We start from the raw sequence: 12,611 nt of genomic DNA on the forward strand, positions 1-12,611 counted from the left end.
AATTTATTATTAGGAGGGGAATAAGAATATAATATTATTTAGTAATAATATAATAAATATTTATAGTATATGGAGCTATTTTATAAATTAAAAAATATCTTTTATGGTAAAACAACAGCAGTGGCCTAGTGGGAGAAATTTTAAACTAAGGGGGGGGGCCAAATAGCGATATTAATTAATAAAAAAAACTAGATTTACATTTATTTATAGTGTAGTATAATTAGAGGGGCACAACGGCTACGTGAGTGATGGAATTGCCTTCATAAATTAATAAGTGGCACTAAGTTAGGGAGAACCACCGCTTACTATATGCCCAGGGTTGCGTGACCGATACGACTGGTTGATTCGATGTGCTTCCGTTCCGTACCTTCATAAAATTAATGTGTGTGAATATTTTGTGCATGTAGATGTAGTGCCCAAATGAAATTTGGATCTTTGTGCAAGAAGAAATTTTAAGTTTCATTGTTGCGATCTGCTGTCCCTATCCCTATCCCTATTCGGTAGTTGGTGGAATAATGTAGGACAAGTCAATTCAAGTTTTAGCTCCGGCTAAATATACCATTCACAATAATATTGGTTAATAGGCCATTACTAAAGTTCAACCCATGACAAAAGTTACAAGTTTAATTTCCCCATAAATGCAATAATTAATATTTAGTAAATGCTCTCATAACAATTGATCAGGTTCGAGTTTAGCTCATTAAGGTTTGATTAAATTTGGCTTGAGTTTGAGTCAATTCATGCTTGATTTGAAATTAATTTTTTGCCAAGCTTGATGTTGAGACTTGAAAATAATAATAAATTAATTTTAAACTTATATAATAATAACATTTATTTTAACCTTTTAATTAAGATAAAAAAGATTTATAATGTAGTTACCCTAGGGATATATTTTAAGCTATATCATGACAGCAGTAAGTAATAGGAGGAAATATTGGTCAAGTTATACATTCAATCATTTTTTTTTTTTGTTACTTTTAATTTAGGTTTTTCTAGTCTGTATATTTGTGTAGTCGAATTATATGCACACAAAATTATCAATCAAGCCTAATTCAATCTTAATCTAGGCTTTATTCAGGCTTGAGTTTGCAGTGATCGGTTCATTTAGTCTCCAACGTAGAAGTTAAATCAATTCAAAGTTGATTCTGAGTTCAGATTCGAAATTAATTTCGAATCAAGTTTGATAGTAGCTCAGTTCGATTACACCCCCCTAGCCAGTTATCTTCCTGACCAAGATGTCCACCAATTATTGGCCCAATAAGAGACTCGCAGGCCCATTTAGTTATGCGATTCTGGTCCAATTCATTGGCCCATTTGAATCCTGCCGTGGGAAAAGGAAAAAAATTATAAAATAAACAAAAAAGAGAGATCTTTCCTGGTCCCACTCTGAGACAAGGATGGATGGTCTTGATAATGATAGGGACCGAGGTCTCGAGTAACGCAGAAAAGAAAGGAAAAACTAATCGAGGAAAAAAGAAGGGTAGAAAGGAAACCGAACGAGGATTCCCGATTTAGGGTTTCAGATTGGTACTCTGAGCTTTCTTGAGCTCGCACTCCATTCTCCACTCGCCCGCACATTGCGTTCGTCTTCGTCTTTCTCTCATCATTCGATCTGGGAGGACGGCACTACGTCTCTTAGCTTCGCAGATCTCTCAGCTCGGAAACCCTAATCGTTGGGGTTGGAGGAGGCTCCGCTTTCCCTTGCGATTTCTAATCCCAGGTACTTCGTACTTCTTAGATCTCTCTCTTTCTCTGCCCTTCGATTTTGGGAACGGTACTTGGGAGAGCATTTGTGCTCTATTTGATCTCGGGGCTATTTTTTTTTTCTCTCTTTTAAAGCTATTCTGAGGCCACGAGAGCAGAGCAGCACCCACAGTAGATCAAATAGTTAGTTCTAATTCGTGGAAAGCCTTAATTGAACAATTAAACCCTTCCCATATAATTGTTGCAGAAGAAAGATAGGTTAGTGTTAATTTCTTAACATAACGAAATCACGATTCACGAGGTATAGAGGTGGTGAACATTTTGCGTGGGCACGCACTGGCCTGCCCACGAGGACGCTTGCCGCCCACTTGTCGTTTTAGTACGCTAACCATTTTGGATCTCATGATGTGATTTATCATCTTATTATTTTTCTTTTATAACCTTGGTGTTGATCATTCCTCAAGCTGCAAGCATCGGTCTTTTTCATGTTACAATGTGTGATATACACTATGTGGAATCCTGTGGGTCCATCTATGCATATATATATATATATATATAATACCCGGTCATATCATATGATGAATGTGTGCTTTTTTTGTATCACACAGGCTGGGGGAATTTAGTGGGGTACTTGTTTTAAAACTCAGAATCATTTGATGTGGATATAAGGGAAAAAAAAAATTCGCCTTATTAATTGGAACTGGAACAAGACGTTTGTTCCATTTCAACGTCTCAGGGTGCCTGCATTTGTTTTTTCCCCTAATTAGAACGTTACGTTGCAATTGGACCGTCATTTTGAACTGGAAAAAAAATATACATATAGTCTCAACGTCCCATGTTACTATGCATTTGGCTCGAATCATATTCAAAAATTTCAGACCAACCTTGGCTACCAATCTATAATATTATTCCATCCGTTTTTTACCCATAAATTTTGTCTCAACATCATAAAGTTGAGAGCAACGAGTAGGTGCGAACATAACATGATTATATTTTACCTCTTCCTCTTGTGAAAACTTCTCGCAGAAGGAAAACTGACAACCGAAAAAGCTGAGCAAATAGCAACCCACCATTCCCCAAATCACGCCTCTATATTCCTACCACCACACGACACTACGCGCAATCCCTCCTCCTCCTCCTCCTCCTCCTCCTCCTCCTCCTCCCCCCTTCCCCATCTCATCCCATTCCCAAAACGGTAAAAATCATCTTTCTTTCTTCCAAAATTCTAACCCACCTCCACCTCTTCCCCTCCCTCCTCTCTTTTCTCTTTGTAACAGACAGGAGAAGGAGCTGCTTCCAGATCTGATGCTGCCATGAGCCTCCGGCAACGCCCTTCCCGGCCCGGGCCAGTGGGCCCAATGGGTCTCACCCGTGAGGAGGAGGAGCCGTACAACATCATTCCTATCCACAACCTCCTGGCAGAGCACCCGTCCCTCCGCTTCCCGGAGGTGCGGGCTGCCATGGCCGCCCTACGCGCGGTGGGCGACCTCCCGAAGCCCCCGTTCATGGAGTGGAACGACGGCCTCGACCTTCTCGACTGGCTCGGCGCCTTCTTTGGCTTCCAGCGCGACAACGTCCGGAACCAGCGGGAGCACCTCGTCCTCCTCCTCGCCAACTCCCAGATGCGCCTCCAGCCACCTCCCGACAACATCGACTCCCTCGATCCTTCCGTCGCCCGCCGCCTCCGCAAGAAGCTCCTGAATAATTACACCTCCTGGTGCGGCTTCCTCGGCCGCCGCCCCCACCTCTGGTTCTCCGACACCTCCCGCAACCGCTCCTCCGCCGACCCCCGCCGCGACCTCCTCTACTCCGCCCTCTACCTCCTCGTCTGGGGTGAGGCCGCCAACCTCCGCTTCGTCCCAGAGTGCCTTGCGTACATCTTCCACCACGTCGCCATGGACCTCAACCGCGTCCTTGAAGGCTACATCGACGCCAACACCGGCCGCCATGCCCTACCTGCAGTCAACGGGGAGAACGCATTCCTGACCAGCGTCGTCACCCCGATGTACAACACCATCAAGGCTGAGGTCGAGGCCAGCCGCAACGGTACCGCTCCGCACTCCGCCTGGCGCAACTACGACGACATCAACGAGTACTTCTGGAGCCGCCACGTCTTCGACCGCATCGGTTGGCCCATCCGCGAATCCAGCAGGTTCTTCGTCACCCCACCTAGCAGGAACAGAGTGGGCAAGACCGGGTTCGTTGAGCAGCGCTCCTTCTGGAACATCTATCGCAGCTTCGACCGCCTCTGGATCATGCTCATCCTATATCTCCAGGCCGCCACCATCGTAGCATGGCAGGGCCAGACATACCCTTGGGAGAACCTCCAGAGCCGTGACACACAGGTCCGCGTCCTCACTGTCTTCATCACTTGGGCTGCCCTCCGTCTCCTCCAGTCCCTCGTCGATGCTGGCATGCAGTACAGCCTCATCTCCAGGGAGCACCCCTTGCTCTGTGTGCGAATGATACTCAAGAGCATTGTTGCCGCTGGCTGGACTATTGCCTTTAGCGTCTTGTATGCTCGCATGTGGGATCAGAAAAACCGCGACAGGAGGTGGTCAGCAGCAGCAAACCAGAGGGTTATTAATTTCGTTGAGGCAGCCGGGATTTTCATGCTTCCGGAGGTTCTCGCCCTTGTGCTCTTCATCATCCCATGGGTGCGGAACTTCCTTGAGAAGACCAATTGGAGGATCCTCTTCATGCTCACTTGGTGGTTCCAGAGCCGCATCTTTGTCGGGCGAGGGCTGAGGGAAGGGTTGGTGGACAATGTGAAGTATGCCCTCTTCTGGGTCACGCTTCTTGCAGTTAAATTCATCTTCAGTTACTTCCTCCAGATCAAGCCCATGGTTGGTCCAACCAAAGCAATTTACAACCTCCCCACTGTCCAGCAGGAGTGGCACGAGTTCTTCACACATACCAACAGGTTCGCCGTGATCGTCTTGTGGATCCCTGTCGTCCTGATCTATCTGATGGACATCCAGATATGGTATGCCATCTTCTCCTCACTCACCGGTGCTCTTGTTGGTCTGTTCTCGCACCTGGGCGAGATTCGGAATGTGCAGCAGCTCCGGTTGAGGTTCCAGTTCTTTGCTAGTGCGATGCACTTCAATTTGATGCCAGAGGAACAGCTGTTCAAGGACAGGGGCACCCTGCGAAGCAAGCTGAATGATGCGATTCATCGGCTGAAGCTGAGGTATGGTTTGGGACGCCCATATAGAAAGATCGAGTCTAACCAGGTGGAGGCAAGGAGGTTTGCCCTGATATGGAATGAGATCATCATGACGTTCAGAGAGGAGGATATTATTAGTGACCGCGAGATGGAACTTCTTGAGCTACCACCTGATTTATGGAACATCAGGGTTATCAGGTGGCCATGCTTGTTGCTCTGCAATGAGCTATTGCTTGCTCTGGGGCAGGCGAAGGAGCTAGAAGCGTCTGATCAGAGGCATTGGAGAAAGATATGCAAGAATGAGTATAGGCGTTGTGCAGTAATTGAGGCTTACGACAGTGTCAAGCACTTGTTGCTGGAAATTGTGAAGGTGGGAACAGAGGAGCACTCCATTGTTACCCAAATGTTTCTTGCTTTTGATGATTGTATGCGGGGAGAGAAGTTCACTGTGGAATATAAAATGGCTGTATTGCCCAGCATCCATGCCAAACTGATAAACCTTTTGGACCTGTTGCTGAAGCCGAACAAGGATGTGACCAAAGTGGTCAACACATTGCAGACTCTCTATGACATTGCAGTTCGTGATTTTCCAAAAACTAAGAAGAGCATTGAACAGCTAAAGCAAGAAGGTTTAGCGCCACTAAGACCAAGTGCAACTGGCCTGCTCTTTGAGAACGCTGTTGTATTGCCCAGTCAAGATAATGCTATTTTCTATAGGCAGGTAAGACGATTGCATACGATTCTAGCCTCTAGGGATTCCATGAATAATGTCCCGAAGAATCTCGAGGCTCGACGGCGTATTGCTTTCTTCAGCAACTCCTTGTTCATGAACATGCCTCGAGCACCCCAGGTTGAGAAGATGTTGGCCTTCAGTGTTTTGACCCCATATTATAATGAGGAGGTTCTGTACAGCAAGGAACAGTTGCGGACTGAGAATGAAGATGGCATCTCTATCATATTCTATCTGCAGAAGATTTATGAAGATGATTGGGCAAACTTTTTAGAGCGCATGAGGAGGGAAGGGATGGTTAATGAAGAAGAGATATGGGGTGAAAGGTTGAGGGATCTTCGGCTTTGGGCCTCATATAGGGGCCAAACATTGTCACGAACTGTAAGGGGGATGATGTACTATTACAAGGCACTTAAGATGCTCACCTTCCTGGATTCTGCTTCTGAGATTGACATAAGGGAAGGTTCTAGAGAGCTAGCTTCAGTTGGTTCCTTTAGACATGACAATGATGCATATGTTTTGGGAGATGCTGGCAAGTCTCTATCATCAAGGAATTTGAGCAGAGAAAGCAGTAGTGTGAGCTTATTGTTCAAAGGACATGAGTATGGGACTGCTCTGATGAAGTACACTTATGTGGTTGCCTGCCAGATATATGGAAACCAGAAGGCAAAGAAAGACCCTCATGCTGACGAGATCTTGTATCTCATGAAGAACAATGAGGCCCTACGCGTTGCCTATGTTGATGAAGTCCATGCAGGGAGGGACGCAGTGCAATATTATTCTGTTCTTGTGAAATATGACCAGCAATTGGAGCAAGAGGTTGAGATCTACCGGGTCAGGTTGCCTGGTCCATTGAAACTTGGAGAGGGCAAGCCTGAGAATCAGAATCACGCAATCATTTTTACAAGGGGTGATGCAGTCCAGACAATTGACATGAATCAGGATAACTATTTTGAGGAGGCCCTCAAGATGCGGAATCTGTTGGAAGAGTACAAACAGTTCTATGGAGCTCGGAAACCGACACTCTTGGGGGTTCGAGAGCATGTTTTTACTGGTTCTGTCTCTTCACTTGCTTGGTTCATGTCTGCGCAAGAGACAAGCTTTGTTACCCTTGGACAGCGAGTTTTGGCGAACCCCTTGAAGGTGAGGATGCATTATGGGCATCCTGATGTTTTTGATCGCATCTGGTTCCTGAGTCGAGGTGGTATTAGCAAGGCTTCCAGAGTAATCAATATCAGCGAGGACATATTTGCAGGCTTTAATTGTACATTGCGTGGTGGCAATGTTACCCACCACGAGTATATCCAGGTGGGTAAGGGACGGGATGTAGGGTTGAATCAGATATCAATGTTTGAAGCCAAGGTTGCTAGTGGCAATGGTGAGCAGACTTTAAGCAGAGATGTTTATAGATTGGGTCACAGACTGGATTTCTTCAGGATGCTCTCTTTCTTCTATACCACTGTGGGATTCTACTTTAACACTATGATGGTAGTCCTGACTGTATATGCTTTCGTTTGGGGGCGCCTTTATCTTGCCCTCAGTGGACTTGAACAAGCAATCAGGAGCAATGCTGACTCTACTAATAATGCTGCCCTGGGTACTGTACTTAATCAGCAGTTCATCATCCAGCTTGGCCTTTTCACAGCCTTGCCCATGATTATAGAAAACTCACTTGAGCTTGGGTTCCTTCCTGCCGTGTGGGATTTCTTGACAATGCAGCTACAACTTGCCTCGGTGTTCTATACTTTCTCCATGGGAACTAAAACCCATTATTATGGGCGGACTATTCTTCATGGAGGCGCAAAATATCGAGCTACTGGGCGTGGTTTTGTTGTGCAGCACAAGAGCTTTGCTGAGAATTATAGGCTCTATGCTCGTAGCCATTTCATAAAGGCAATAGAGATTGGGGTTATATTGACTGTTTATGCATCTTACAGTGCTATTGCCAAGGACACTTTTGTTTACATAGTCATGACAATCTCAAGCTGGTTTCTGGTAGTATCTTGGATCATGACTCCCTTTGCATTTAATCCATCAGGTTTTGATTGGTTAAAAACTGTTTATGACTTTGATGAATTTATGAACTGGATTTGGTATCGTGGTGGTGTTTTTTCAAAATCTGATCAGAGTTGGGAAGTGTGGTGGTATGAGGAACAAGATCATCTTCGAACAACTGGTCTTTGGGGAAAGCTCTTGGAGATACTTTTAGATCTACGGTATTTCTTTTTCCAGTATGGCATTGTATACCAGCTAAATATTGCCGATAGGAGCACAAGTATTGTTGTTTATCTACTTTCTTGGACGTATGTGATTGTGGCTGTTGGAGTATTTGTGATTATGGCTTATGCGCGTGACAGATATGCAGCAAAGGAACACATTTACTACCGAACTGTTCAAGCCTTCGTTGTCATCCTAGTGATACTAGTCGTCATAGTATTGCTCAAGTTCACTGAATTTCAGTTTATCGATATTCTGACAAGTTTTTTGGCATTTATTCCTACTGGATGGGGCTTAATTTCCATTGCTCAAGTGGTCCGGCCATTTATCGAGGCTACCGTGGTCTGGGACACTGTGGTTGCTGTAGCTCGTTTGTATGAGATACTCCTTGGGGTTATTATTATGGCACCAGTTGCATTGTTATCATGGTTGCCTGGATTCCAGGAAATGCAGACAAGGATTCTCTTCAATGAAGCTTTCAGCAGGGGCCTCCAGATATCACGTATTCTTACTGGCAAAAGGTCTAAAGCAATTTGAGGTACTTCTTCATACTTATTGGTAATCTAGGATTTGTTTTATCCTATGTTCCCTTATATTCTATTAATTTCACACAAATTTTGACTGTGAACACATTACTATCGATGCCACATTTTGTGTTTCATACGCAAATTTCCTGCATCACGGCAACCATTATCTGATTTCTTTGCATTTTGTGCATTGCTTGTTTGGCATTCAAAGCAATACATCTAAATTACGCAGGAGTTGGTGGCATTCAAAGCAATACATCTAAATTAAGCAGGAGTTGGTTTTTTACAATTATTGAAAGCCGTGCTTGTGATTTTCTTTGTGGAGCCATTTTTTACTCTATGTTCATTAGATGATGTTTCTGATTGTTTGACCATATCAGCTGGTAATTATGATCTTTAAGGAGGCCACCCATTTACATTAACCAAGGAACACTCCATATATCCTATGCTTTTACTTTTCTTTACCCTTAAGTCAAGTGAGTTTCATATTCATTTAATTTGATCCTTAACAGAGGCAAAGTGCTCAACTTTGAGAGTCCACTGATAACTACTTCATTGGCCCTAAGTTGGCACCTTCTGTGACCACACCTATAACTGTCTCACCCATTGAGATTAGCAAAAAGTAATTGTTAAAGCATTTAATTTCGCTATCATGTTACGGCCATCAAGAGCATAACTGCTTATTAATGTTATTATGCAATAATTTGCAATAGCAAGACTTGTATTATAAGGATTATTTGATCAAAAGCATTTTGGTTATTCTTGTTACCATAGAATGTTTCTGTTTTAGCAAGAGGTACTTAGCTACTGCACAACTTATAAACACTTAATGCTGTTATCCTTCATGTTCAGATGTCAATGAAGAGGTCGACCTTATCCCTATTTTGGGCTTACATTTAAGCCTTAGACTGGATTAAGTCATCTTGTTACATAGTTATCCCTATAACAGGATATCTCAAAATTATTTTGAGATAAGAATTGAATAAAACAAGGATGGCCGTGCCGACGCCGGTCACCATCGACCTTGCCATGTTGGCTGCGTACCGGTATGTGGCACGAGGGTGCCGCATGGCACCCCTCCTAATGCATCGCCGCTCACCATCGATCTCGTCGCTGATCGCCGCCGCCCGCCTGTTTCATGCCCTAGCCCCCAAGAGAGGAGAGATCGACCGGATTCGAATCCGCAACTTAAGTTTTTAACCCATCTCTCTCTCTCTCTCTCTCTCTCTCTCTCTCTCGGGGGCTAGGGCACAAAACGGGCGGCAATCGGCGAGCGATGGCAACGGCAACGGCGACTATAATAGCAAAGGTGAGTATCTCTTTCTCTCATTCTCTTACCGGCATGTGCCGTGCCGTGCCGTGCTGGTGGCACGGCCATCATTGGAATAAAGTAGGCGATCAAAATAATAATATGAAGAGGAAGGCCATATTTGATACTAAACTCCGTAAATGTTTACACCTAGGAGCAGGCTACTTGTGGATACAAATCAGAAAATTTTCTCCTATGAATTACATTCTACTCTAGCTTATATCAATATATGATGGAAAACTGACTTGCTTAAGTTCTGAGACACTTGTCAGGTACTACTGATGTAATATCTAAATAGAAAGAGCTATAATGCAGGATACTAAAATTCAGATTTATTGGAAAACAAAAGAGGATTTCAAAAATACAGAAACAGTTATGGAGGAAAGATAGAAATTGGAGAAGAAATAGAAGTTAAATAGAGAGGATCAGGATATTGGGAAGAGAGTCCTATTTTGTCCTTTCTTTCTTTTTTACTATGAAACTACAAAAGTCAACATAAGACTAGTTCTAGAGACTAGTTCTAGAACCACAAGGAACAACTAGACTTTTTACTACATTATTTTGTTGAATTTTCTAGAAAAAACTCAGAGTACTCGGTTAAACCTATAAAGAAGATCTCTACACTTTCCAAAAGTAAATCATGAGTTCTTGATGACCGGAGAAATTTTATAATTATTAGCTTTCGTTAACTAAAGTAATAAGATCAATTCTAGAATAAATATTCTTCTTTGTTATTCTCCTCGTTTATTTCAGGAATAAGGTAAATTCTAAAATAGGTATTCTTCTTTGTTATTTCTAAAATGAGGTTTTTATTTTAGGAATCTCTGTTCTTATATTTACTTGTATTCTAAAATAAGTGTATAATAATTACTTTTGATGTGATATAAAATGAATGAAAAGATAAAAAAAATATATCGTTTTTTATAAAATCATTATGAATATCTTTTGATTTGATATAAAGTAGGTTGATGGGATAGTTAACAATGGTAAATTAGTAATTAGGTTAGTGCGTGGTATAAGAGGTAATTTTGATAAATAATATTTGTATTCTGTGATATGGTTACTATGATGTTTAGCTTTTATTCTGAAATAAAGAGTTGTATTTCAGAATTTAAAAAAAAAAATCATTCTTAAAAAACGAGGCCAAATGAGAACTATTCTTATGTTTACTTGTATTATAAAATAATAATATAGTAATTATCTTTAATATATATTGTGATATAAAAGTGTTGAAAAGTTGAAAAAAATGTGTTTTATTTTTTATAAAATTATTAGAAATACTCTTTAATTTGATATAAAGTGAGTTGATGGGATAGATATTAATAATAAATTAGTAATTAGATTAGTGTGGTATAAAATTTAATTTTAATAAATAGTGTTTATATTTTAGAATATAGTTATTATGATGTTTAGCTATTATTATGAAATTAGGAGTTGTATTTTAAAATAAGAAAAAATTTATTCGTAAAGTGAATGGAGGCTTACATATATAGAACTTTTGCACGCTAATTATTCAAATATATAATATGAGAACTCAAAGTTTCTCTTACTCGATGAACACATGGCAGTAAACTTAATAAGCTATGATGGCCATTTGATACCTTCCAGCCTGGTCTGTTTCATCCATTAATCCTGACTACTGTCATTAGAAACTTCATCACCAACCACTGTTGTAAAAAGTTACATCAGGAGCAAGGGAATGTGCTTTCACAAATTTTATCACTCTACCCTTCTATTGTAGCACAATTTTCTTTAATCATGACTAGGCTAAATGCAAATGTAAAATTATATTTGAGATTGGATTGCCCTGACTAGACATTTAGTTTCCACTAAAATTTGTGCATACTGCCCCCATAAGATGCATCAATTTAACTAATGATGTACATCTTTTGCAGGTTTGGTGCAGTTTTCACATCAGCAGCTGAGAGAGTCCATTTCTTCTGTACAGCTAACCTCTTCCTTGTTAAGAGCCGGAGTACCTCATTTTTAATTATTGTAGTTTATTGTATTGACTAATTTCACTCGTGTGGATCTCTAGAAGTAGATATTTAACTATTTAGTTTTGGAAATTCAGACCGGTGTTACCTTTGTGCTTAACATTTCTTCCCATAGATTTTCCTAATTAAGATTGTTTTATTTGAGGCACGAGAAACAATGGGAGATGATCTTCTGTCATCATTGTATAATTAATTCATTTGCTTTTCCACTTCTCCTTTTCTGTTTTGAAGGAATAGAGATTTAAGACTTTTATCGCAGTCACAATGTTTGGTATCGATGGATGTACTCTTGTGCAATGGATTCGTTTCGTGATCTATGAAGAAAAGTTTGCCCTTTTGATCTAGTTTTTCCATGTAGTAGTTGCTTTTTCTAGCGTTCTAGTTTTATCACGAGGGAAAGAAAAGAAACGTGATGGTATTGATTTTGGTGTTTGTTTTTGCCGTCTTCATTTATATGTTATTGCTATGTACCAATTGTTGTTCCATTGCATTCCATTATGTATGAGATCATCCGCCTAAAGGAACCCATTGAGTATGGCATTGCTCTAAACATCATATACAACTTTTAATTCATTTAGACTCAGACTGATGGAGTATTGCTAAACTAGCAAATCCTAAAATGCTGCTACAAAACACATGCAAAATTACTGATCCTTTTGCTCTTCCAGTGGCCAAGTATTTGCACATGAAAGAGAGCGAGCAAAGCAAATCTACAACCATATCAAGCCCAGATAACGTGATGAAAAGAGGAATTTTCCTGCTAACTTAAATAACAGCAGCAGTTAAATAGTTTCTGCCGATATACACATTGCAAAACAAGGCTCACATTAAATATTTGCAATGTTAGCTGCTAGCTTTTGCCTCAACTTTAAGAGTAACAAGTGAATACTTCATATCTAGAGTGGTCTCCTGAGATGTTTGAGATAAATAACCAAAGCCCACAAACTCAGAGCTGCGC

The 12,611-nt window shown here is 41.4% G+C and overlaps 1 protein-coding gene and 1 non-coding gene across 3 annotated transcripts; both read left to right on the forward strand.

Moving 5' to 3' along the window:
• Window positions 1–1,399: 1,399 nt before the first annotated feature.
• Window positions 1,400–11,911, forward strand: LOC140788243 (callose synthase 11-like). 2 transcript variants are annotated; one of them, XM_073137423.1, is made up of 3 exons: window positions 1,400–1,720; window positions 2,982–8,358; window positions 11,552–11,911. In XM_073137423.1, the coding sequence occupies exon 2, from the start codon at window positions 3,018–3,020 to the stop codon at window positions 8,355–8,357; it is 5,340 nt and encodes a 1,779-aa protein (XP_072993524.1). In that variant the 5' UTR covers window positions 1,400–1,720; window positions 2,982–3,017; the 3' UTR covers window position 8,358; window positions 11,552–11,911. The 2 variants fall into 2 exon arrangements, with proteins under 2 accessions (XP_072993524.1, XP_072993525.1); XM_073137424.1 differs by lacking the exon at window positions 1,400–1,720 and having other exon boundaries at window positions 2,666–8,358.
• Window positions 5,983–6,062, forward strand: LOC140789984 (small nucleolar RNA J33). The gene has a single exon (XR_012109284.1). It is a non-coding gene; the product is annotated as a small nucleolar RNA J33 (small nucleolar RNA).
• Window positions 11,912–12,611: the final 700 nt, after the last annotated feature.

Source organism: Typha latifolia, chromosome 5 (genome assembly GCF_019914945.1).
Source record: "Typha latifolia isolate L0001 chromosome 5, TyphaL0001v2, whole genome shotgun sequence".
In the NCBI taxonomy this organism is placed as follows: Eukaryota; Viridiplantae; Streptophyta; class Magnoliopsida; order Poales; family Typhaceae; genus Typha; species Typha latifolia.

Coding starts and splice junctions, on each gene's coding strand:
- LOC140788243 (XM_073137423.1), top strand. CDS start 3,018: ATGAGCCTCCGGCAACGCCCTTCCCGGCCCGGGCCAGTGGGCCCAATG.